Genomic DNA, 26038 nt, shown 5'->3' on the forward strand with positions numbered 1-26038 from the left:
CAGCCACGCGCTTCCCGGTGCCAGCACTGCACCTCTGGGGATGCGGCTCAGGCCAAGGGGCAGACGCCCCGAATTCAGGCTCCCTTCCTTGCCCCAGCCCTGCAGAGGAGAGCCTTTCATCCCCACATCCACAGGGAATGGCTCCTTTGTGTCAGCGTGGCATGTGACACTGGCACGGCGGGCAGGGCCACCGCCAGCTCGGCTCCTCAGTGCCGGGGCAAGGCAGGTTTCCCATGGGCAGAACTCCCAGCCTGGGATGGCCAGGCTGGAGCAAAACTGGAGCAGGGCTGTTCACAGGCAGTTTAGTCACATCCCAAGCGGATCTGGTCGACTCTCACGGTCCCTGGCTGCCATCTCTGGCAGATGCTCCCCGGACATCCAGGGCTTTGTGATCAGCAGCAACACGCTCCCAGGGAAGCACAGATGCTCCCGAGCCACTGAGAAGCTACACCCTGCTCTAGGGAAAACACATTTGGAGAGCTGGGGCAGGGAGAGAAGGTACTCCCCGTTCAAGAAAAGCTGCAGCCCCGTAACACATTCTAGGAAAAATAGTGAGAAAACCCAGGGACATCAGATTTGGTGCAGGTCAGTAGTGGGAAAACTCAGAGATGCAGGATTTGGTGTAGGTCAATAGTGAGAAAACCCAGGGATGTAGCATTTGGTGCAGGTAAGGGTCCCTGGACAGCTCTGAGGCAACTCTGCCTGGACCCGAAGTGGTGCAGGCCTGAGTCCAAATGGGTTATGGAGGCCTTGAGGAAAGTGGTACAAGCAGTTGCATCCCAAGACATAGTTTACTATGTGATCCTTCCAAACAGCCCTGTCAGAAGGGCTTACACAAGCATATTTGTAAACATTTACTTGCCTTTACTCATTTACAAGGCCTTGTAGTCTAAAGTCCTGTTCCTTGTGTAACCAGCAGTGTGGGTGTAGAGATTTGGCTTCTGACTTCACCAAACCTCATCGTCCATCTAATGGGCTATGGTGGCAAGATGCAACTCATGATTTGGTACCAAAAGCCCCTCCAGAGCTTCCCACCTCCACTGAACCTGGGGCAATTCCCTCAACTCATGCTCCAAGCACAGCAGGGAAATGGAGCTCTGAGAGCAAACACATCGGTAATTCAGAATTTAGGAGGATTTCAGAACAGCCCTGCCTTGTCCCTGCCCCCCGCCCACGCTCTGGGGGGTCAGGGCTTGGCAGCCCCACTCAGACCTCTGAGCCAGCCTGTTCCAGCCCGGTACTTTCCCAACAAACCCGTGCTGTGTCCCCAAACAAAGCTGGGCCTCCTGTGCCCTGGACGCGGCTCCTCCGCAATAGGGCCCTCGGTGCCAAGGGCAAGCTGGTGGCTCCAGCCCAGCACCCCCAGTCCTGCAGGGAATACTGATCTGCCTGCTCAGCCTCTCCTGAAAGCCCTCTTAGCGAGGGGCTCGGAGGGTGTTTTTCCTGCAGAGGAGCCTGGAATTACAGCTCAGGCAGGAATTCTCTGACAGCACAGTGCTGCCAGCAGAGCCACTGAGGAGCAAAGGCGCAGCTGCTTCCAAGGAGCAGGAAAGGTCTTCAGAAACTAATGGCAAGTTGAAACTCATTTTCTCCAGAATTCACCCTTTCCAGTTCAAGCAGGGACAGAGTCTCGCTGCTGCTTCCCAAGTGCCAGAGAGGCTGCAAGGCCACCTGAGCCACAGGACACTGACCAGCACTGTTACTGTGTGGGTTTGGGGCAGCTTTAGCAGTGCCTGGACTCGAGGGTCTGTGCTTAAGAGCAGGAATACATGGATACACTGCTACAGTTCGGGGTGTGCTAGCAGCTGAACTCTTCTTATCCTGTGTTTACAAGGAATGGGGAACATCACCAGCAAGAATAAATCCATAGCCAGCACACGGCATCCCTGAAAAGATGGTGGCACACTGGGGCCTGGGCTTTACCTGCCTGCAGAAGTAGGTCAAATTCCTAAGGGAAGCAGCCGGTTGGGTTCCCTCCTTACTCAACCCTGTTTATTACAGAGGCTGTGCCTGCCATTTACTTAAGGCCACAAAAGCCAAAAAGAATGTCAGTAATTCCGTGCTGTGCAAAACATGTCAGGAAACCCTTGCCGTGCCGGGTGGGGCGGTGTCCTGGGCAGGGAGGTGAGCGGCACACAGCTGGCACGGGTGGGCACTGGCCTGCACGGGCAGCAGGAAGCCTTACCTCTGCTGGGCACCTTATTCCTGAATCCGGGTGCGGGCTGATGCCTGTACTGGTGCGTTCCCAGCTCCTGCGCGGGATTAGCAGTTCCTAGCAAAGATTCGGGGTCCCCGTGCCCTCCTGCGTTTACAAGCAGAGGGGTCTCGTGGCAACCTTTGGTCAATGTGTTTGAACTCTTACTGTCAGGAAAGCTGTCCCTGTTTCCCTCGCAGGCGCAGTCCTCCTCCATGCTCTCCGAGTGGAACAGGGCTGGCTGGTGTCCGTATCCCTGCGGTGGCACGGACGCAGGGACCTGCTGGATACATTCTTGCGCCCTGATTTTTAAGAGATGCTGGGGGCTGTTCTGGGGGTGGTACGTGTCAGCACTCTGATAAGGCAAAGACAACGACTGGCGCTCCGAGAGGTTCTGTCCCACGCTGGTGCCCATATTCCCAGCATCCCCTTGACTCATATGCCTGAACAACTCTTGGAATTCTTGCTGCTGCTGCTGCTGCTGCCGCCGTTTGATGAGCTGTGCAAATTCTGCCTGGGGCAGCCGCATGTCCGTGTGCCCCGTGAGCGAGTGCCGGGGGGAAAGCAGTCCCTGGAGGATGTGCGGTACCTGCTGGTGTCGGCTGTAGTCGGGAGGTGTTGGGGACAACAGTGCCTGCTGTAGTGCCGATGCCGTGTAGTGCTGCTGCTGCTGATGTGCGTTTTGAGGGAAACTGGGATACTGGTCAAGCTGCGGGACCTTCAGAGCTTGCTGAGCTGCAGGGAACCCGACTCCTCCCGACGGGCTGTAGTTGCTGGGGGAAACGCGGGGCTGCTCCGGGAACAGGTGGGGGTGTAAGTGCACCTGGTCGTAGTTGGCGGGGGGATACCTGTTCACGTTCAAGGAAAAGGACGAGTGACTGCACTGCAGTGGCTCAGCACGCCAGGCTGCCCACCCTGCAGCCCGAGGGGCTTCCTCAGGCACGTGGCAGAGCAGCCCTGCAGAGCCCTGGCCTGGCTCAGGAACTCCTTCCCAAGGGCAGGGAGGGAGCGAGCCCCCCAAAACCAGCACAGCACGGCCCGGGCTGGCGAGGACACTGCACCTTATCCCGAGACACCCCCTCCCTGTTCCCCACCCCGCTCCCCGGGCCGGGAGCAGGGAGGGAGGGAGGCCTTACCTGTGCGACTCGGCGCTGTCGGCGCTGAGCTGCTTGGACAGCTGCCGGTGGCCGTAGCTGAGGGAGGCCATCAGGTTGGCGCGGTGCTGCATCTGGATCTGGCTGGCGCTGGGGCTCAGGGACATTCCCCGCGCGTGGGACGCCAGGCCCTGCCCGCCCACGGGGGCTCCGGGCAGGAGGCTGCTGCCCACCATGTCACCGGGCTCCTGCACTTGGATTGTGACCTGCTGAGGCTGCGACTGCTGCTGCAGGCCCAGGCACGTCAGCCCCATGGCTGGAGGGGGGGAACAGTTACCGGACTGCGGGAAGATTGTGTTGTGGGATGGCATCCCTTGGAACTGGGACTGGGAGGCAGCACCTACAAGGAACAAAGACCCTCAGCACTCCTGTCAGCCCATGGTGAGGCTTGGGAGAGAGATCTGCCCTTCATCCCTGGAAGTGTTCAAGGCCAGGCTGGATGGAGCTCTGAGCAACCCGGTCTAATGGAAGGTGGTCCTGCCCATGGCAGGGAGGTGGAATGAGATGATCTTTAAGGTCCCTTCCAACCCAAACCAGGCTACAAAACTATGATTCACTCTATGATTCTGGGCCATGCTGGGAGCCCAGTACGTGTCTGTGGGGGTGAGGAGGGAGGCTCCCGAGTGCTGTCATGCTGTGCCAGCGTGCAAAGGTCACAGCAAGAGCCCCTTGCACAGAAACAGAAACTCAGCAGAGCTGACAGTGATTTGCATAAACCCAAGAATATCAGCCCTTCCTCCCCACCCCCAGGAGTGATAAGTAAGGATCTTGTGACAAGAAACCCAACAGCACATTCCAGCTGGCAGCTCCTCTCGAGCTCTCGATAACACCAGCCCTTGCTGCCAGATGGAGAATCTTTTACATCATCAGCAAACTGTGCAGCGCCTGGGCCGTGGGGGACTCAGGCCCTGGCACCCCCACACTGCTTCCCTGAGATTTGAGGGACCACAGAGCCCTGCCAGGGGGCCCACCCAGCTCCCAGGACTGCTTACCATGGGGCTGGAGCACACTGCTGCTCACGGGGGGTGGGCTGCTGTTGGGTTGCCTGAAGAGGTGGTTGTTGGGGTGGTTCGGGGGCGGGCTGGATGGCTGGATCCGTAACCTATGCAGGGAAACAAGCACCTTCTCATCATGCCTGCTCCTTGTTAAGATTCCTTCTCAACTGTGAGAGCCGACACCAAATGCTGCACGTCTCGTTCTAAATAAACACCTCAAAGCCCTTGTTGGGGATCCCAAGCTCTGTGCAGCCTGTCTTCTCTTTCGAGAGCCACCTGCCTTGTCCAAATCACACAGGGAGTGAGCATGACCTGGTGACTACAACAGAAACCTGGGGACAAGGACACCATAGGCTCAGCTTCTGACTCACTGTGTGCAGTGACACATGCTGCTCTCCTTTCCTGTAACTCAGCCTGCCTCACCTACAGGTCAGGGTGCTGAGGGCAAAGACAGTGACTGAGGGCCTGGAGAGCTGTGAGACATGCAGGAGGCATGAGAGAGCCCAGCTACTGAAGTGGCATCTTCAAGCCACTCAAAAGGCAGAACTGTCAGTCCCCTGCTCAAAGCAGGTCTGTGCTTCTCTGCTTCTAAAATCCTTCTGACAGAATCCAGCTCAAAGGATCAGGCACATTCACCTGGGAACTGGCTGTACCAGTCTCATTTCATATACCTCCAACTCAGCCTGGCCTCTCCTGTGTGTGTCAGCTCATCCCCAGGTCTGAGTAAGAGTAAAACCCACTCCCCAGAGTGTTTCTAAAGTAATTTCTTTACCTCTGAAGCTGGTGAGTGAGCAGAGCTGGCTGGTTTTCACATGGAGCTTGCAAGGGTGGAGATGGCTGTGGAGGTCGGATACAGTCCTGAACCAGGCACCACAAGAAAACAAAAAGTGTTTGCAGTCAATGTTTCAGTTAGTAAATTTAGAAACATTGCTGGGTGAAGCAGGATGTAACCAGATGCACTGAATTTCAGTCCCTCACTGCAGCCCTGGCTACCACAGCTACCACAGCAGCTGTGCAAACATCTCTGCTGAAATCCTTCAGGCTTGGTCTTGCTACAGCAAGCCCAGCAAAAACTGCCCTTCCTCAATCCCCCCGGGACCTGCTCACGAGTTGTGTCTGCAGCAAAGCAGGAAAACACAGCTCAGCCTTCAGCAGCTCTGGCTCAGGCTCCAGTACCTGAATCTGCTGATGAAGAATCTGATGGTGCTGCTCCTGCTGGTACAACATGTGCTGCTGCTGCGTCTTCTCCAGCGTCCTCTCGTCCATGTGCCCACCGTACATCTTCTGGAGCTGCTCACACTCCTGCAAGGAACCCAGCACGTTCTGGAAATGACCTTCTCGTGCACACTCACTGCTGTGCAAAAAGGCACGCTCTGCATCCCACCCCTCTGAAAAAAAGCTGGCAAAGAAAGCCTAATCCATTTAATTTGACAGAATCAGGTGTGCAATAACGTGGCAAGACAACAGAAAAGCACTGGGTGCACGTGACACCGAGCTGGCACCGTTGTGTTCCCTTAATGCAGGCACCAAGCTCTGGTAACGACACTTCAAGGTGAGGAGAGAATCTCATTTCTACCGTGCTGCAAGGGGAAAGGCCTGTCCTGGGGCCAAATCCTGCTCCAGCCATTGGCAAGATGTGCCTGGCTGTGCAGGGAGTATCACACAACACACTCCAAACTGCAGTGGCAGGAGCTGTCCTTTCCTGGGACACCCTGGAACAGCCCCAAAACTGCTGCCACAGAGAATGCGAGAGAGGGCAGCTGCAGTCCTGGTGGGCCCTGCAAGAGCAGGCAGGACACACATGAGTGGGCACAGCAAGACATTTCCTCCCCAAAAAGAGGGGGGTGGAAGCTGCCCAGCTCCCCAGCTGCAAATGAACTGCCTGTATGCTCAGAGGACACTCAGGGGTTGCTGCAGTCACACAGAGAGGGAACAGCCCCTCGGGTGGGAAGTCCCCACTGTGTCCCCTCAGCCTTTAACATAAAGATTCCGCCTTTTCCTTCCCGAAGCAGCAAGGCCGAGGCAATAAAAAGCCCTTGCAGTGGCTCTTTTGAGACCCCCGCCCCTCTCTCACCTGCTGGAGCTGTTTGATGCTGCTGTTGTTGCCCATCTTCTCCAGGTGGGCTTTGAAAGCCTGGATGCTGGCAGCACCGTCCGAGAAGCGCCGCACCGGGGAGAAGCGCTCGGTGGGGAGGTGCAGGGTGTTGGAGTCCTTGTAAATAGAGCTGAACATGGGGAAGGGGGTTAGTGGCACCAGCCAAAAAACAAACTCCAGTACAGAGCCATTTCACTTCCACCAGCTGTGCAAAGTTCTACCTGCCCACTCACACAGAATAAACTGTGGTTTAGAAGGAGAAATGAAGTGCCACCATCACCCTGAGGAGGAAGCAGGATCACTGAGTATCCTTGGTGCCTGGGCAGGTAAATGTGCTTTATGTTGGAGACAACTCAGCCACAAATGAGATTCCAGATGGACAGCAACTCACTGTCCATCCAGACAGATGGATCTATCTCTCAGATGGAAAAGGTTTATAGAAATCACTCAGCATCCTAAAAAGCTAAAATTCATCAGCTCAGTAGCCACTTTCTGAGTCTTCCAGGTCCCCTGACTACACCTGATGTCTGTGGAAAACAGGAATGGCACATGGAGAGAGAGAAGCCTGATGTGTTCTGCAGCTCCGAAGAGGAAGGGAGGCTGGCAACCATGCTTAGGGATCCCCTGAATTAAAAAGGGGGTGGGAAGGGAACTCTGCACTTGGGGGAAATCCTCCTCACTTAACACCCAGAGCCTCCCTGTCACCTGGATGCCCTGCATTGGGCACATCTCAAAGGCAGAGACAGCCAGTACCGAGGCAACTGTGCCCAAGGCACCACGAGCAATTTCCCTTCTCAATGAGGTTTCTTCACCATCAGAGGGAGCCAGATTTTTTTCAGGAGTTGTTTTCTCCCGAGGTTGGGGTTCCCCATTACCACTGAGCTCCTCTGCCCTGCCATTAGGTGCCACCTGTATTATCACAATATTATTAGGTGCCACAATGTTATCACAGGCAAAGATAACTTTGCATACACACATCACAATGTGCCTCACAACAAACAGACAGGGTTTCTCTGCCTGCCCTCATGGCTTCTGGGCAAAGGCTGTCTAGAGAACCTGGTTTCTGTGCAAATCAGAATCACAGAATGGTTTGGGTTGGGAGGGACCTTAGAGCTCATCCAGTCCCACCCCCCTGCCATGGGCAGGAACACCTCCCACTATCCCAGGTTGCTCCAAACCCTGTCCAACCTGGCCTTGGACACTTCCAGGGATGGGGCAGCCACAGCTTCTCTGGGCAACCTGTGCCAGGGCCTCCCCACCCTCATGGGGAAGAATTTCTTCCATAAGTAAAGAATTTCTTCTGTAAAGATTCTGTAAATGCTGCCTACAGAACCCAGCAAGTAACACCTAATGCACAGGCTCCAGCAGCAGCCTTTGCCTGTGAGAAGGTTGTGGAGACATGGTCTTTACAGCACCTTTGACACCAAACCCAGCAAGAGCCCACCTGGCTGCACCTGGACTGGTCCTTAACTCCAGTGCCCATCCAAGGCCTGATCCAGGCTCCCTTTATCAGAGAGTGATCAATGCTGGACCCCTTCCAGCACACTGGCTTCAGTTTTGTCACTGTCTCTGCCTTAGCAGGATGTACTGCAGTTTCTGTAGATCACACACAACCTTCTTCCAAGGACAGAGCTGTGCTCCTGCCTTTTGATGCCATCCCATCCATTATCCTGATCCATTTGTTCTCCTGTTGCATTGATGGAAAGCAGAAGCTACAGATAAAATCAAGGTGATGAGGTTCTGAAAGCTGTGTGGCCAAGGCAGAACAGCTGCACTGCCCAGTACAGTTGCTGTACTTCAATTTGGCTTCCAGATACTTCAATGTGACCAAAATCAGGGGCTACACAAGAAGATATAAGATGGCTTAAAATAGGTTAAGGGCTAAAATAAAACCCATCTGCCATTCAACAACGGGGTTTATTTACATGATGACACAAGACTGGTAATTCCTGTGCCAGGTTATGTCTTGGACTCAATGTGGGACACTCTGTTTAGGCCACGGTCAGACAAAATTTCTGTGATTTCACAGGAAAAACATGAGCCAGGCTCACAGCATGTTATGACACCCAGGGTGGAAAGTGCAGATACCACCCTGCTCATGATGCAACAGCCTCAGGACTCCGGATCCAAGTGGCAGAGGTGACACCAACGTTATTTACGGGGTAAATGTGTTTTAAGTCTTGTAAAAATTCCACTCCTTTCCCTGTGTGAGGGACCTGGCTTACCTTGAGGATTTGCAGCAATCCTGAAAGCAGGACGCAGCACATTCTGGTTGTTTTGCAAGCTGCTCTCCTCTTCCTATCAAGCTGTGGCCCTAGAAATCTTTCCCCTCCTGCTCTTCCCATCCCCCAGGCACCTCTGAGGGAGTAACTTCAGGGCAGAGAGGTGCTTATCTTGGTTTTCAGGAGCTCCAGCGTGGCACTAGCACTGCCTCAGTCTGCTCAGAGTTCACCTGTCCCTGCTGATTACATCAGTGCTCAGCTCAGCAGGTCTCTGGCTACAATAAAAAGGGCTTTGTCAAGCCTGCCAGTGTGAGCTGCCTGAGGGGCTGGACACCAGCACCAGCCTGGCCTGGCAGCCACTGCTTTCCCAACAGGCAGCACACTCCAGTGTGCAGCTGGTTTGCTCCCGGCACAGAGGGTTCAGAGCACTTTTAAGCATTTTTATAAGAGGGTTTTTTTTATTAAGAGGTTCTTAAGCTCCCTCTGGAGCATTAGCATCTCCGGTTTGCTGCTGTGACAAGGACACAGCCACATTAACACCTCTCCATCAGGAGTGTCCCTCCCACACATTCTGAGTGTGTTTAGATCCAATCCCACGGTTCCCCCTTTCCCAGACACTGATTGTTTTTCTCTTACCACCCCAGCTTCCTTTCCCCACATCATTCCCACCAAGGGTTCAGATTAGAAACAAAATGACTCTTGAGGAGCTTTGCAAAGAGACTTTGCAGTCACAACACACAACTCTGGTGCAGAACAGTGAGGGTTTTAAGCCCTGGTGTGGATGACTTGGTGTAATCTTTTGCTTGTATCTGCCTCCAAAAACATTCTGTAGCAAATTTGCTACTTTGACACTAACATTACAACAGGGAAAAGCTTTCCTTTAAAACAAACAGCTTATTCCCAACCTTTCTGTGATGGCAGCCGTTCCCGGAAAGCATCTCCAGCCACAAAAATGGGACTGGAGGGAAGAGCCAGCCAATTCCTGCTCGTCCCTGCAGGCAGGGAGCCTGTGCCAGCGCGGAACTCGCGGCCCCAGCACGGCCAGACACCCTCTGCTCTGTGGGTCTGCTCTTCATCCCTACTCCTCCTCCTCCTCACCCCTCCCTGCCAGGCAGGATGTCCTCAGAGCTCTGTTCTGGATGCCAGCTGACAGGGTTCCTGGCCCAAAGCTGCCCGGCCGGCCGGTGCCGTTACTCACCGGTGCTGGTCGGGTCCCAGGTGTGGAGCCCAAGCCCGGGGTCGGAAGGACTGCTGTCCTAGCTGCCTCTGCAAGTCTGGAGGGATTTCAGCTGTAGGGTTGGTCATGGCCAGAGTGTGCCTTTTTGACCTATTTGCCAAGTATCTGCAACAAGCGGGAGCACATTTTATAAGAGACTGATGGGAGTACTCCAAAAACAGGGAGCGTTAGATAATCCAAAGAAAACGGGAAGGAAGAAGCTTCTGCAGTGCTCAGAACATGCCACAGGCACGCTGCCCATGCCTGTCACAGCACTGGGTTGTCAGTGCCTAGGGGACAAGTGTAGTTTCAGCTGCTGGTGCTCCAGCCTTGGAAGGAAAGAGGAGCCATTCGCTCTTCCCAGTAAGAAAGCCACGTTGCTGGTATATCCCTTTGGGAATACCCAGGTGACTGCCTGCCCTCAGCAGGCATTCCCTCCACTAGAGCAGGTCTGCCTCCCCCTCCCAAGGCCCCACTGAGCCCAGGGGAGCCAAGACAGACGATAACCCAGCAAGAGCCGGGCAGAGAGCAGGCACAGAGTGGAGCTGCTGCACCCTCCAGGGTGGTCTTTGCACCCCAGATCCTGCAGGGAAGGGTGCAGGGGGGACAGCCCAGCAGAGATCGGGGTGGGCAGAGCCTCGGGCTGCCCGAGGAGCACAAGGAAGGGCTGAGGCTGAGGAAGGGCTGGTGCCAGCCCGGTCCAAGTGCGCCATCTAGTCCCTGCTCCGCTCCAGGGAGTCGGGAACTGCGTGGGATGCACAGGGAATGAGATCCCGAGCAGTGAGAGAGTCCTGAGGTTGCCTCTTACACCACAGCTGGGAGGACGCAGCTTGAAGGAAAGCCCCCTCTGCACTGGAAAAGAGCTGCAGGTCTCCTGCAAACCTCCAAAGACTGGGAGTGCAGAACTCGGAGCCTCTGCTCCGACGAGGATGTGAGGAAGGGCCACACAGAGCTGAGACCCCTGCCCTGCCCTGCTGCTCCTGGCACAGCCCTGCCCAGGGTAGCCGGGGTGTGGGCCAGCAGAGAGCAGGTGAAGCCCCTGCCCAGGCTGCCCTGGGGGTGAGGAGGGGGCTGGGGCTCCCTCCCAGAGCTGTTCCCACTCGAGGCCAGGAGGGATGAACGCCCCTGTACGAACTCAACTCCTTCTGCTCCTGTGAACCAGCAGTGAGGTGGTAACCGGGCCAAAGACCACTTGGCCAGTGACACCTGGGAATTCTCACCTTTGCTCTTGTCCCCTGCAGCTCCCACTGTGAAGCAGAAAGAGCAGCAAGCAGTACAGTTGTTGCCTTGCCCAAACCCAGCCTCTCTTTGCTACTGAAGCCACTTAAGCAGAAGCAGCAGGTTAAGAGAGCTGTGGTGCCCCGCCAAAGCCTGTGCCATTAGCTGTTTAAGAATCATTTGATGTAGACGGGGAAAGTTTCCCAAAGAGCTTTGCTGCTGTGGTTTGCTAAGATCATTTTATTTCAGCCCTCCAGGGAACAATCCAATCATGAGCTCTAACAGCGTTTCGGGTGGAAGAAAGTTTCCCAAAGCTCAGAGGAGATGTGACTGTTCCCTGGAACAGAGAGAAGACCTACGCTCTGCTTTCAAGGTCAGATTAAGGAGGGCAAAAGCTGCTCAGTGGTGGCTGCAAACAGAGTATTTGGGGCAGTGTTCTGAGAAGCTAAATATTTGCATCTGTCCATTATGGTAATGCTATTTACCCTTCTCTGATGACTACTGACATGTTGCAACACAAGGGGTGGAGAGCAAGTTAACACACAACCTGGATGGTGCTTTTTCAAGGCCATCTGGTGGAAGAAGAACATGTGCTGTGAAAGGACTAAAGGCAGCACTGTCGAGAGCAGCAGTGACCTCTTGGTCCAAGGGGATTTGGCTTCCAGTGGGATCTGAACATTTCAGTGCCTTGCAACCTACAAAATGCTGGATGGAGGTTTCAAAATGTTTCTAGCTGAGCTAATGCTTTAAAGGCTCAACTGAAACCTCTGGGTTTAGAGCAGTGAAAATCTGCCCAGGTAAGATGTTCAGGCATCCCCTTGCCAAGAATGAGATTTATCTGGTTTGCACAGAAAGACTGCCAGCTGTCTGAGGACATTATGGGCCCTAAATTACAACTTTTAATGACTACTGAAGCTATTACTGATGATAAAAGTAGACTTTCTAAGCTCAGGTAGGCAAAAGGCACTTCAGTGCACAGTCTGTCACTGCTCACACTTCCTCTGGAGCACCAAGAGGAGCAGAGCTGGCCAAGGCTCTGGAGTATGACCTGCACCCACCCCAGTGTCATTCTGCCTGTAACAATCCCCAGTCTGAACCCTTCTGAGCCCCTAAAGAACCTCTCCCTTATTCAGGTGCTGGCCTGTACAAAGGGGGGGGGATCCAGAAAGCTCTTCAAGGTAAGAAGCAGGAGCACCCACCACACATAGTGCACCAGCTGGTTAGCAGAGAAGAACTATGCAAAAGCTACTAAGAAAATGTTAGTGAGGCCATGGTTAGTGTGTTCATGGACTGAGAAAGTACAAGCATATTCTATCCCCTTCCTACTACATGTTTGGAGCAGACACAGAGAACAGAAGTTCCCAGCCTGAGAGCTCATAATCCTTTCCTTATTGGAGCAGACTATTTTAAGGCCTAATGCTAAAATTAGCAGCTAGAGGTACCCGTATTTCCAGCAAGCTCACTTTGTTTGAGGCATCAGAGTTGGATGTTTACTGCATGTCTTGATACAAAAGCTGCACTGGCACCCAAGGCCACAGAGGAGATCCTCCCACCTCCAGCACTCAGCAGGGAGCGGGAATCCCTCGGCACTCACTTGGCAGGTTAGTGTGGATTGCATGCTGCTGCACACTAAGCAAAGGAATTTAGCAGTTCCAAGAGCTTCTGGAGAACCTACTGCTCAATCAGCTACCCATTTCAGGGGAATCCAGCTTTGTAAGCACCCAGTAGTGCCAGAGGAGCAATTGCCTGCAGTAATCAACACCCCCAGGAACAGGAGAAGTGTTGAGCCTTCGCTGTAATCAAGTTTGGTGCCCTGGTGAGGTTGCTGTGTTTGAATTCAGCTGTGGAACACCCCAGGGTGAGCCTCGTGGAGGTAGGAAGGGCAAACGTTAACAGAGTGGGAGTTACCTCTGCACAGCTTCCTGATCTGGCTCCCCATCAGAGCTCTCCTCATCCACAGGGGTGACAGCTGGGACAGCCTGTGGAGAGAAGAGAAGCCACAGTTCTAAAGGACAGCCAGCACAGTCCCATCCACTGAGGGGACACCTGACCTTCCCAAACGAGCTCTTGCAGGGCTGTGTGTTGGCTCCTCTGCAGCACCAAAGAAACTCGGCCAAGAACCCCTTCCAACATTCCCTCCCCAGTCAAACTGCCTGTACAAGGTTGCTGCTACATGGAAAATTCATTGATACAGATGCACCGAGGAAGAAAGAACATGCATGAATGCCCAAGATGGACACTTTAGTTTCTCCACGGCATCAGCAAAGGAGAAGAAAAGCAATCATTAAAAAAATGCACAAACACTGTCAATTCCAGAGAGGAACACCATCTTGGCTGCCAGATGTCAGAGAGCACAGCAACTCTCCTGCATGGGGATAGAGCACCCCACTGCTCCAGAGCAGGGGAACCTTTGGAAGCAAGCAGGCACATCCTACACGCGGAGTCTGCTGTGACCTGGACACAGTCACCTCTGCCTGCGGGAGGAGGTATTTTTAAGCACCCCCCCATTCTCTCCTGTCCCTTTGGTACTCACTGGCGTCATGGTGACGAGCGGGGAGGGGCCCCGGGGCCGCTTGAGCAGCTGCTGTGCGTGCAGCTGGATGTTGGCCCCGCCGTCCGACGCCCGCCGGCCCAGAGGGCCCATCCCGTTGAGCAGCTGCAGGGTGGGGGGCTGCAGCAGGGACTGCTCCTGGGGACACAGACAGCCCAGTCACCCACCCCGAACCAGACCCCAAGGTCACAAACCAGACACGGGCAGAGGAGAAGCCTCCCGGGCTTCAGGAATGTCACCAACATCTCGGGTGATGTGGGGCAGCGAGAGGCAGTGTCAGTGGAGGAGGAGGGTTTAACTCTCCATCTCCCTGCACGCTGCTTTAGCTGCCAGGCTGCAACCTGCAGCTCAAAGCCAGGCAGCACAGTCCTATTCCTCCCCAGCCCACTAATTAATCTCATATTGCACTGTTCTTTCGTTCTTCAGCTTTTCCATAGAATGACAGAAACCCAGAACGATTTAGGCTGGAAGGAAGCTTAAAGCTCATTTTGTTCCAACTCCCTGCCATGGGCAGGGATACCTTCCACTAGATGAGGTTGCTCAGAGCTCCATCCAACCTGGCCTTGAACAATTCCAGGGATGGGGCAGCTACAGCTTCTCTGGGCAACCTGTGCCAGGGCCTCACCACTCTTACAGTAAAGAATTTTTTCCTAATATCTAATCTAAACCTACACTCAAGAACCAATTGGAGTAATACCTAAAGAGAGTAAATCTTGAGGCTTCTGGACTCCAAGGAACTGGCAAACAGAGCGAGCACAAACACCCCCCCAGCCTGGCAGGGCACAGTGCACAGTGGGGAGCACAGTGGACACTACCTTGTACTCCAGCTGCCCCGTGGGCTGCAGGTTCTGCCTGGGCAGCACGTTGTGCATGAAGTTCACATTCGGGGTCACCTGCAGGAAGGGAGCCTGAGGAGTGACACGGGGGAAGCCAGGCAGGAGCTTCTGCAGATCTTCCATGACTTCCGTCCTGTGCAATCACATTCAGAGAGGTGAATTAGCCATGATGTGAGGAAAACCCCTCACAGACCCAGCACACACAGCTTCCCTTCACAAAAACTTCTTATTGCTCTGGAAAATGGTCACACAGATCAGCCAAGCCACTCTTGGGTTTTTGTTTGTTCCTTTTCCCCCTCCATGCTGAGACTGGCCAGAACTAGCTCTTGGCATTAACCCTGATGGCACTTATCACAAAACCTTCACCTTGGACATGACACCGGTGCAGCTCAGGTGAGACACTGTCTTGCACACCAGTATAGCTTACAGAGAGCTGATGAGGAAGAGGAGGAGGAAAGCATCTCATCCCCATCTGAAATACTAACCAAGTTGTGCAATGGGACTGAGGTTTTTAAAGGAACACCCAGAAGGACCAAAGTCATGTGCTGGGAGTAAATCTTCAGGTCCCATTAATCCTCCAGCTGGGAGTTTAGATTCCAGTACTCACCGTGGGTCAGCCACTCCCACTGTGTGCCTCCTCATGGAGAGGTATCGGACCAGAGCCTCAGGTGAGGGCTCTTCCCCTTCATCACTGTCCAGGTTCATCGTTCCATCAGTCTGGGCAGGGAAAACATTGGAGATGTCGAAATACAAGGATCAAGGGAAAGGCTTTAATGCAAGCCAGGAAAAGAACTTGCAGGGACCATTGGGGGGGCACCTCACCTCCACAATCTGGTTCTCAGGGTTGATGAGCTGGACTTGTGGCACATTGATATTCATGGTGTTGCTTGTCTGTTCTGTCTGCTGAGTGGAGAGATCAGCATCAGAAGACACAAAGACAGCACTGCTTACAACCCCTTTACAAACACTGCTGGATTAACACCAGTGCACAGCCCTAAGCATCTGGGAGGTTACCCTGGAGCCAATGCAGAGCTGTTCATTCTCAGTTCTCAAGGGGTTGCCTCATTTCCCCAACTCCCTTCTGCTCAGGCACAGTCCCTTCTGCTTCCCTTATGAACTGGCCTCCCCCAAAACAAGTGCTATTGCTTCAACAGCAGCACAAGTCGAGGAAGAAGCACCACAGAGCAGTCCCAAGAAGTGAACTCCAGCTCCCAGTAACCCTCACAGTTCCTTCTCCTCTGTCAGAGGAGAGAATTCTCAGACAAGGAACGTTTTGACACTCCACCCAGGATGAGGACACCCACGAGCAAGCCTGTGTTTAGCAGGCAAGGGACTGGCTGGCCTCCCAGGGCTGGAAGGACACCAGGCAAGTGAGTTGTACCTGGATGTTGGCTGAGGGGAAGGTCATGGTCCGTGGGATGCTGGGGGACGGCGCGATGCGCAGGTTCTTGTGTCTCTTGAGGCGGTCGCAGAGCAGGCTGTAGATCGCGCTGTAGTGATCGTAGGCATCGGCCCGCAGGGACTGCAGGGAAAGGAAAAGCACTCAGTCCTCTTTGTCAAGTGATAAAATACACTCTATACTCTGCTGGGATGCTCAGCTGCCACTGAACACACTGATCTCCAGTGGGAACAGGCAGGGCCTCACCTGGACCGTGCGCTCCTTGTCCAGCCCCATGTCTGCCATGGCCAGCAGCACGTCCTCGTTCAGCGGCTCCAGCTGCCTCTCGGTCTTCAGGTGCTGACACTCTGCTATCAGCTGGGAGGGCACAGGCTCAGAGTTAGTGCTGACATTCCCAAAGGCACACTGATGAGTCACAGTGCACCGGGCTCCGGCTGCAGCTGGCATGAGGTCTGAGGGCTGATGGCACAGCAATCCAAAATCTAGTGCCTCAAGCTCCCAGTGCCACAGGGGAAGATACAAAAACGTATGCAGAGGAGGAATGATGTGACAAGCAAGGCCAGGAGACACAGAAAGGGGAAAGGCAGCACACCAGCACTGGGAATGAGAGTTCCCAGAGAGCTGGACCAACACGGCAGCACCACGTGCCCGGAGCCTGTTTGAGGCACTGAGCAGCCCCCACTCCCTGCTCACCCTGTCAAACTCTGCGTCAGCCTCCCCCAGCTTCATCCACTTGTGTTTGCAGATCTGCTCCATGGAGAGCCGCTTGCTCGGGTCCAGGACCAGCATGTGGCGGATCAGGTGTTCACACTCTACCAGGGAAGAGAGAGAGCGGGTCACCCTCGGGAAGGGACAAGGCTGCTGCAGAGGGGGAAAGGGCTTTTTCCTTCCCAGGCAAAGTGTGTCAGTCCCCAGTGCCTCTTTGCTGCAGACACTGATTTCCCGTGCTAGGAAGGAGGGAAGCCACCCCGGCCACAGAGAGCCCTGAGGTGGTTCCCTGTCACCCTGTCCCTCCCCACCACGACATGACTGGCTTTTGGGGATTGAAGAGCAATCTGAACATTCCCCACTCAACAGCTCACTGTGAATGATTTCTCCATCATATTACCCTGGGCTGTCACCGTGGGGCGCTGCTGGGGCTCTCCCCCTTTGGGGTGGGATCTAAGCTTGCTTTGAAAGCACCACATTTTAGCGGAATTTGCTGCATGAAGAGAACCAGTTTTCAGCTGGGAAACTCCATGCAGCCCATGCAAAATTATTCCTTAACCTCCCAGCAGGCAATCAAGAACCCACGTATGACTCTTTTATCTGAAAATTAATCACACTTTTCAAACCCAAGATTTATTACTGAAGCACTCAGAGGTATTTTTGCAGCACGAGGACACAGACACCCATCTCTGACGGGGCTGTGGCTGCAAATCCACGAGCCATCAAGCTGTAAAGGGCTAGAACCGAAACAGGTGTGGTGAAAGGCCCTGCACTGCCGGGTCCCCGTGCCCTTACCTGTGGACATGAAGAAGGGGATGCGGAACTTGCCGCTGAGCACCCGCGCGCGCAGGTTCTGCAGGGTGCTCCCGTCGAAGGGCAGGGCCCCGCACACCAGCACGTACAGCACCACGCCGAGGCTCTGCGCCCAAAAACAAACCCCTCGTCACCAACAGGCCGGTGGGAAACTAAATTAAAATGCATTTCTGGGCAGCTCGTGGTTTTGGCACCTCCCGATAAGAGAAAACACAGGACGTGGTGGCCAGAGCGCGATTTTGGAAGCATCTCTTCAGAAAACGCTTTTTGCCACGTCAGGGCTTTTCTCTGAGACGTGCACTGAGTGTTCAGGAAGCAAAGCCAAACAAACAGAGCAAGAATTAGATCAAAGTCAGAGAGAAGGAGGTTTGTCACATACCCAAATGTCAACCTTTGGCCCATCGTACTCCTTGCCTTCAAAGAGCTCTGGAGCGGCGTAGGGAGGACTCCCACACCAGGTTTTAAGCAGCTGGCCAGGGGTGAAGATGTTGCTGAACCCGAAATCTGAAAGAACAAAGAGAACCGATTGGAGGGCTATGATTCACTCCAGCTGTCCTGAACTAACCAGAGCACTGAGTGCCACGTCCAGTCGTTCCTCCAGGGGTGGTGACGAAAGACCAAGTATGAACAGTGCCACGTCTACTTTGTACAGTATAAAACACACCTGCTGCAAAAAAACCACTACTTCAGCCTGCTCCACACACTAAGCCCACACTGCTTTTGCTTAGCAGAACAAAGATCTTTCCAGAACTTTGCTCTTCATTTTTCACCCATGTGCTTTCCATGCTGGAATCGACACACCAGAGATCAGATCACCGAGGGTTGCTGAAAGTCAGGTGGATGGTCTGGAACGGGGCTTCCACCTTGTAATCAAGAAATCCCACATAAATCTTCAGTTAATTTCCAACCTTTGGATTCTTCCATGTCACGTTTCCCAATTCCCTGGGGCCAGGGCAGCTGCCAGCACAGACAGTGCAAAAGCAAAAGAGAAGAGGAATTTTGATTTTTCCAGAAAGCACTACGGGAGCTGGAAACTTTGGTTATGGTGGGCAGCTCTACAAATGCTTCACCAACAGCAAATAATAAATCCTGAAAGGGAAATCAAAAGAAAGGTCTTCACCTCAGAGGCAGCCAGCCATCAGCTTATGTGGGCACTAATGGCATTCTCTGCTAATTAAACTGCCTCCCCCTGGCTCACAGCTGGGACCTGCACTGGAAGGGGTAAGGAAACAAGGCTGAACTCAAGAGAAGTGAGCTGGCTCTCCTAAACAGAAAGAATCTTCACTGAATTGCTTTCCCCCTTTTGCCTCAGCTGAACTGAAGCAAACCCACTGTCACAGAGGTGTGCCCACGTCCCGTGAAGGAGGTGTCCTCAGCAGCAGCTCCATCGAGGAGCGGTGCCACTGCCAGGGCTGCGCCTCTGTTTGTGCCAGAGACGTGCCAGCAGGAGGGCAGGTGACATTAATGCCCAGGGACGGGGACCCACAGCAACAAGGCCATTTCTCATGGCATTTGCAGCAGCAGCAGCTCCTCACAGCAGGGTGTGGGAGAGCAAGGAGGGCCAGGAACACTCAGTTTGCAAATTCTGACGGATTAAAGCGAAAAAAATCGTGGCAAAAATACACAGTGCAGCTGCAGCAAGTGGAAACCTCTGAAGATGAGTTTTGCCTCTGTCACTGGTCAGAAAAGAGGATCTGGGGTGATGCACAGCCTTGCAGTGAAACACAAGATCCCAAAGCTGTGCAAGGAAAATTTTACTGAAAATATGTGTTTTAATACCTGCATACAAATGATAAAGAATACCTGAGATACAAAAGCACAAAGGCTTTTTTCTTCCCCCCGTTTCTTGAAATAAATACACATTCACCTTGAAAATGAATGTTTGTTTTTATCTGCTAATTTCTCCTTACAGCTTTTTATCCATGCTCCAAGGGAAGGACTTTGCATGAATTCTGTAGTCATCAAGAAAGGTTAGTTTTCCTAAATCACATAAAACTCCAGGTTTGCTCTAACACATTCAATACTACCAGTTAATTACTAATTAATTACCAGTTCCACACCAAATCCCAAGAGCAAGCCATCAGTGAGGCCAGCGATGGCCAACACCTCCGTGCCAGAGGCATGGCAAACCCCACCAGCACTCCACAGAATGCACTAACTGGTGAGTCCGTGCTCCCACTGCTTTCTTCACAGGATTTTCCATGACCTAATTTCAGGTGACTCCTCTCCTCCTTCAAACAGCTTCTGCAGAACTCAGCAGACCACCTGGTGCTGCTCCTGCCAGCTCAGCTCCAGGAGGGCACAGCCGAGTTCCTTCCTCCTGTCCCTCCACAGGGGGAAAGTCCTTGCTGTGGAGATGATTTATGCTTATGAAGAATACCTAAGACAGACTGTTCCTGTGGAAACACCTGGAGTGCAGACCAGGCTGCTCAAACCCTACCTCAAAACAGCACAGAGATGGTAAAATGTTCTTTAAAAGCACCACGGTATCAGAACAAGGCAGTTACACACCCTTTGGGTTTTCACTGCTGGCTATGAAGCCATTTAAACCTCCAGTGAGCCTTTGGAGGACCATTCCAGGGAAACAGCACTCAGCTGCACAATTGTCTTTTCCACCTCTGCAAGCTTTTGAGCTGCTGTCTCATGTTAAAAGCAGGATGTGTAACAAGTGCCTGAATTATGGCCACTGGAACAAGCACCAAATGCTGCAGCACTGGATGTGACTCCACCTCCCAACACAGCATTTGGGTCAGGTTTAGATGGAAACTCCTTCCCACTGTGGAATTTTGGTACTTCCCATATACTGAGCAAGTTATTCTGGTTTAGACACTTTTATTTGTCCTTTTATGTACTCGGGGGGGCTTTGAGCACTTGGGGAACCACCTGTGTTTTCCAAGGAGTGGTTATTGCCCTGCAGAGCCAGGAGCAGCTCCAGCCCTGCACGCATGAGAGGCCCAAGGTGTTCCCTGGACTGCTGCACTGGTCATGGTGAGTGCCAGCAGCACAGGCAGGGTGTGCCATGCCAGGGATGTGCCATCCCAGGGATGTGCCATTCCTGGGCTGTGCCATCCCAGGGATATGCTGTTCCTGGGCTGTGCCATCCCAGGGATATGCTGTTCCTGGGCTGTGCCATCCCAGCTGGCAGCACCACGGCCTCAGAACAGACATGCAACAGCTGCCTCCCACACCCTTCTCTGCTTCCCAAGAGCTGCTGGAGATTGGCTGGCTGGGAAACTTCACCCCTTCCAAATCATGCTGAAGTTTGCCCAGGGATTCACAGCTCTTTTGGCCAGGAACAGGAGGTGGGCTCAGAGGAACCTGCAGAGTCTCTCTTTAGGGCACAGGGCCAGCGGGGCCACGGGCACGGTGCCGTTCAGCCAGTGGGTCCCGGAGCTGCTGCACTCACCCCATGGCTGCCCTGGATTTTGGGATGACAACTTCTCCCTGTGGAGAGCTGCTGCTCTGCCCGGCACCTCCACACTGCTGGGCTCTGCAGGGAGCTGGAGCCAGAGGCTCTGTCATACATGGACACTGCCCAAAGGCTGGAAACAGCTTCGAGCTCCCACCTGTGCTGAGTGACCGAGGTCAGGGCTGGGGAAAACAGCAGGGTTTTAAAACCCCAAAAAAAGTTCAGGGAAGGATTTGAAAACCCCAGAGCAACAAACAACAAAATCTAAACCAAACAAAACCACAAATTACCACTTAAATAAACTTTCTTAAAATCTATGGGAAGTCACAGGCCAAGTTGACCTATAAATCCAAATCCTCAGGGAGCAACCCGGTCTCATTCCACAAACAGATGTGGAGGGAGAAGAGCATTTTTGTAAGAGCAAGGTAAGTCAGAATGATGTGATATAGGGAAAATATTTAAAAGAAATATCTCTGTTACAAAACACGGGCCCAGTCCCTCAAGTTTCCTCAGAGCAGAGCTCAGGGAGTGGCGTCAGTATTTGCCCAACGGGGATTTTATCCTCAGGAGGGGAAGGAGCAGCAGACTCTTGCAAACGAATGCAAAGCGATGCATAGATCAGATTCCTCTCCAAACCCATCCCCGGGAAGGCCTGGGTGTTTAGCAATCATCAACTCCTGGCTGAACTCTCCGGCCGGGAGCACAGGGAGCGCGGTGCCAGCAGCTACTGACTCAGACTCTGAGAAGGTACATGGAGAAAAAGCATCCATGGGAAAAATGAGAGCGAGGGTCACGGCGTTGGGATCTCACTGTTTATGGAAAAATAGTACAGCAGCAATCAATCAAAAAAAACCCCAAATAGTGACCATCAGAGAGACCAGCAGCACCGCCCCACTCCGGGGCTGCCACGCTCCCTCCCTCAGAGCCAGGTGCCTGCCTAGTGCCAGGTAAGGGATTTAAAGCTGCAAATGGAGGTCAGGAGGAATGTGCCAGAAAATCTGCACTGCTGAGAGCCTGGAAAACTCCAGAAGTTTGAGTTAGACACTGTTTAATGGGTTTGGCAGTGAAGGTTCAGCTGATTCTCCACCACTGCAGCTGGCTTTGTGCACTTATCCTGGGAGGTCTGGTGTGAAGCAGATCTCTTGCTATCACTTCTTGGGTTTTGCTCTTGAAACAATGGAAGAACTGGTGTCAAGTTGTAATTGATGAGTTATAGGGAGAAAACTTAATACTTGGAAAATCCTATACCATAAATCAGCTTTTCCAGGCTACTTTTCAAAGCACTACTGCATCTTCCAGCCAAGGCAAACACTGCCACCACCAGGGTGGGGACTATCTCCTGCAGTCATTCTGGGAGCACAGATTTGGAAGGAAAGGAGTTTCCAACTCCCTTAGATAAAAAAAGGTTTCCACAATTTTCAGAGCTTGTCAGCCTGCTCATGAGGACACTTCTTCAGCAAATCCAGTCGAATTCCAGTTTCCACCTGGGTTAGTTTTTAACTTCTCGCTGTTTGCCAGGCACCCTCCCCCTCCACACAGAGCGGATTTTCCCCGTGAACACAAGATGGCCTCAAATCATTAGTGCAGCACAAACCACCAGAAAGTGCTGCTCAGAGACCTCCTGAGCAGCCTCCCCCCGGAGCTCCATGACCTCTCCACTCCTACTCCCAGGAGCTGCACTCCTTCATCAGCGCCGTTGTCTCACTTATCTCCTGCTCCCAGGACAGCAGGAGCAGGTTATCACCCCTGTGCCAAGCAGGACATGGTTCAGACTGTTAAGCATCCAGAGGAAGGTTCATCAGGTCCTTCCCTCCTTTCTATTCCCTCCCCATTCCCTCCTCAAAAAGTGAGGATGAGGGAAGCCTAAGAAATTACTGATCATTTTACCAGGAGCTGAGTGTTAAACTCTAACCTAACACCTAAGGATGGTGCGTGAGAGAACAGTAAACACAACAAACAAGACTGTTTCCTTTCTTCAAGATGGTATCAAGATAGAGGAGCAGCTCCCCACCTCCCAGCAGTAAAATTGCTCAGACTGAAAAGTTTTGTAGCTCTCAGCAGTTTTAAAAAAAACAAAACAAAACAAACAAACAACAAATGCTTGTAAAAGGCACAAGCTCTCCCAGGAAGTCTGTTAGGAGAGGGGGCAACAAAGGGCTTTCCAAAGCTGCTCTGCTGTGCATTAGGCTCTGCTAGAATTAAATGGTGAGTACGAGGTCTTCCACTTCAAAAGCCCATGAAATTGGATGACCAGGCCAGCATTAAATCTTCTTGTTTCAATCAGTTGCTACATAATCCCACAAAGCCAAATAAAGTCAGACCTAGTCAGTGCCCCCCAGAGCTCTGCAGCCAAGATTCAGTCTCACGGTCAGAGGATCAGACATGCAGGTCTGTGTTAGGTCAGTACAGAAATGTCCAAGGAGAAAGGTCTCTGGAAGGGCAGTTACTGCCAAAAATTCCCACTGTCCTGCACAGCTCTGGGAACAAGCAGAGGGCCTTGTGTGTTCAGCAACTTCAGCTTCTCTCCCTGCAGTGACTAAAGCCCCCAAAGCCCTGGGGCCACTCTGGCTCTGTCAGAGCTCATCCTGAATGACTCCAGGAGTGCTGCTTCCCCTTCACTGCTCTGCCATCCACCTTGTCATCCCTGCTTTGCCATTCCTTCTCTCTCACCTCGCCTGACCTGCTCTGAAGAAGCCCTAACTCAGCAGCAGGACTCAGAACAAGGTCACTTTTGTGACACTGTCTCACCCATTAGACGGAGGACCAAACACCAGAGTGTCTGCAGCCACATGTCTGCCTGGGAAGCCAAACCTGCTCTTTTTCCTCCTTCTTCTACTTTGCACTACTTGAAGGGAGACATAAATCTCCTGGTTGCGAGCTGGCAGTTTCAGCTCTGGGCAGCAGGCCACACAGAAATCCAAAGCTTCCTTTAGCTGCACTGCGTTTCCTTCCCCCTGAATACCTGGAAGCAGCCAATGCCCACATTTATGAACTCCTGAAAGCAGCTGCCTTACCCCCACCCCGCTCTGCTCAGCTCACCTGCTATTTTGATGTTCAGGTTCGCATCCAGGAGGAGGTTTTCTGCCTTCAGGTCCCTGTGGACGATGTTCCTGCAGTGGCAGAAGTTGACAGCAGCCACGATCTGCTTGAACTTCCTCCGGGCCTCCTCTCGGCCATGCGCCCGTGGGCCACCAGGTGATCTGAGGGGCAAGGACAGGACAGTGGAAGGGCTTAACATTTATTTTATTTAGAGGACAGCTGAGGGGACGGCTGGAAAAACAGAGTTGTTTTTGATAAAGGCAAAAGTTGTTAGATCTTTTTCTACATCGAAGTAAAACCAAAGCTTTCCAACCCTTGCCTTCAGTCAGGCACCAAAGCCTCACATCACATCTCTCCACAGTGAGAGGTGCAGGTTCCTGGCCATGTGCCATCCCACCTTCCCTCTGGTTTTTGTGTCTTTGGTCTAACATGCCTCACAGATAACTCCTGCTGGAACCAGTGAGGTCCCAGGTAGTTACAGACACAACCTGCTCCTCATCTCAGCTTTCCAGCCAGCAGAGCTACGAGCTGCAGGAGGTATTTAACACCATCCCTCTCTGCAGATTGGTGAAAAAACATCCTTGCAATATCCAAGAAAGCATTTCATTATAAAAATGGAACTGGCTTCCACTACGGAAATCTGAGCACTCCCAAATATTTTGCTGAAAGCCTGTACTCTCACTCAAAGGTAGTATTTGTTGCCAGCTGGGCTTTCCTTGGAAGGCAGCACTGCACACACGGACAGGAAAAGCCTCTCCAAGAGATCACAAAGGCAGGCACACAGCAGTGACCCAACTGGAGTCAATCCACTTAAAACCTGGAAGCACCAGGCTTACAGAAGCCAGTCCCCACTGTCCCGTGAGCAGGGATGGACAGGCAGGAGACAGGCAGCAGAAATGGCAGAGAAAGGAGGAAAAAAAGCATCCCTCTCCCTGAAGCACCAGCAGAACAGGCAAAACTCTGCCAGTAAAAGCATAAAAATTGAAGTGGCAGATGAATTATGAGGTACAATTACTGCCCTTTCCTAATACCTTTCTACCCAATATGCAAATCTGGCTAAAACTAACATAGCAGGTGAGAGATACAGGTAGGAACAGCAGCTTGCACGATTATGGAACTGAGGACAGTGCCATAAAAACCCAGGAGAAACTCAAGATGTGCCCTGGAGAGTCCCCACTAACCACACGTGGGACCAGGGGGGTTTCCAAGTTTCCCCAGTTCACAGGAACAGTTTTGTAGGTTTACACAAGCCCTGTCCCCTCTGGCACAGGGCACAGGGTAGGTCAGCAGAGGTACCAGTCACCCAAACCCCAGGGGCTTGTTATCCCCTTGCCCACTTCAGGAAGTTCTAAGCCCTCAGCAGGGACATTGAGTTGGCCTCGAAAGGCTTCTGGCCAAAATTAGGCTGAAATGCTCCATGTCCCTCCCTAAAGCCCATTAAAACTGGGGGCTCGATACAGATACCTGTTCTTGAAAATAATAACAATAAAGCACTTGTGCAGGTTTCTCATCGGGTGGCTGTGTTTTTCCCCAGTCACCCATTAATTAAAATACCTGTGACATAATTGACTCACAGTAAATACTAATTACCAAGATCCATCAAAGCAGTTGTGCTGCTCCTGACTGCACAGCAACCTACTTCTGCCTTTGCCTGCTCATGTTGAGCAACAGACTCGAGGTGTTTTTTCAAAGAACTTGTCAATTAACTTTTTATTCATCGGATAAACTTATTCCATAAGCAAATCTGAGCCAGGGCTGGGGAAGGAAAACCATCACCAAGTCAAATCTGACCCTCAGCTCACTTGCTGGGAAAAGCAAAGGTAGCATCTCAAATTGCCCCGTCGTATTTCATTAAGGCATTTGCATGGTCATAAATTTATTACTCTGAGGAGCTGGAGACTGACAGCAGAGCTCAGCAAGGGCTGCTCCAGTTGAAGTGCTGCCACTGATCAACAGGTAATAGCTCAGCTCCTAAACAAGGTCATTCACATCTTCTGCACCGCTGGAATTTCGGAGCGCAGCAAGTGCCCTTAAAACAAAGCACAAGGCTCCAGTCTCTCAACAATTTCGGAAATATTTTAGCAATTCTCCTGCAGGCAAGAAAACAAATCCAGTTACTGCAGCAGGTGTCTTCCTACAAGTTCTCTCCTAAGCATATTTTTGCCCAAACCAGGGTCCCCCTGTCCCTG

General features: G+C 52.7%; 1 protein-coding gene across 1 annotated transcript in view; it reads right to left on the bottom strand.

The window, feature by feature from the left end:
• The window catches only part of SIK3 (SIK family kinase 3), a 74244-nt gene that overhangs the window by 4734 nt on the left and 43472 nt on the right, over positions 1 to 26038 (bottom strand). The window contains 19 exon segments of the mRNA XM_032709457.1: positions 2186 to 3042; positions 3331 to 3688; positions 4341 to 4450; positions 5116 to 5201; positions 5520 to 5645; positions 6418 to 6568; positions 9859 to 10002; positions 13003 to 13073; positions 13628 to 13783; positions 14461 to 14614; positions 15089 to 15198; positions 15304 to 15384; positions 15863 to 16003; positions 16127 to 16237; positions 16574 to 16692; positions 17384 to 17507; positions 17781 to 17905; positions 23850 to 23978; positions 23981 to 24010. Coding sequence (XP_032565348.1) covers positions 2186 to 3042; positions 3331 to 3688; positions 4341 to 4450; positions 5116 to 5201; positions 5520 to 5645; positions 6418 to 6568; positions 9859 to 10002; positions 13003 to 13073; positions 13628 to 13783; positions 14461 to 14614; positions 15089 to 15198; positions 15304 to 15384; positions 15863 to 16003; positions 16127 to 16237; positions 16574 to 16692; positions 17384 to 17507; positions 17781 to 17905; positions 23850 to 23978; positions 23981 to 24010 — 3183 coding nt within the window.

This window comes from Chiroxiphia lanceolata, chromosome 23 (genome assembly GCF_009829145.1).
Source record: "Chiroxiphia lanceolata isolate bChiLan1 chromosome 23, bChiLan1.pri, whole genome shotgun sequence".
NCBI classification, from domain to species: Eukaryota; Metazoa; Chordata; class Aves; order Passeriformes; family Pipridae; genus Chiroxiphia; species Chiroxiphia lanceolata.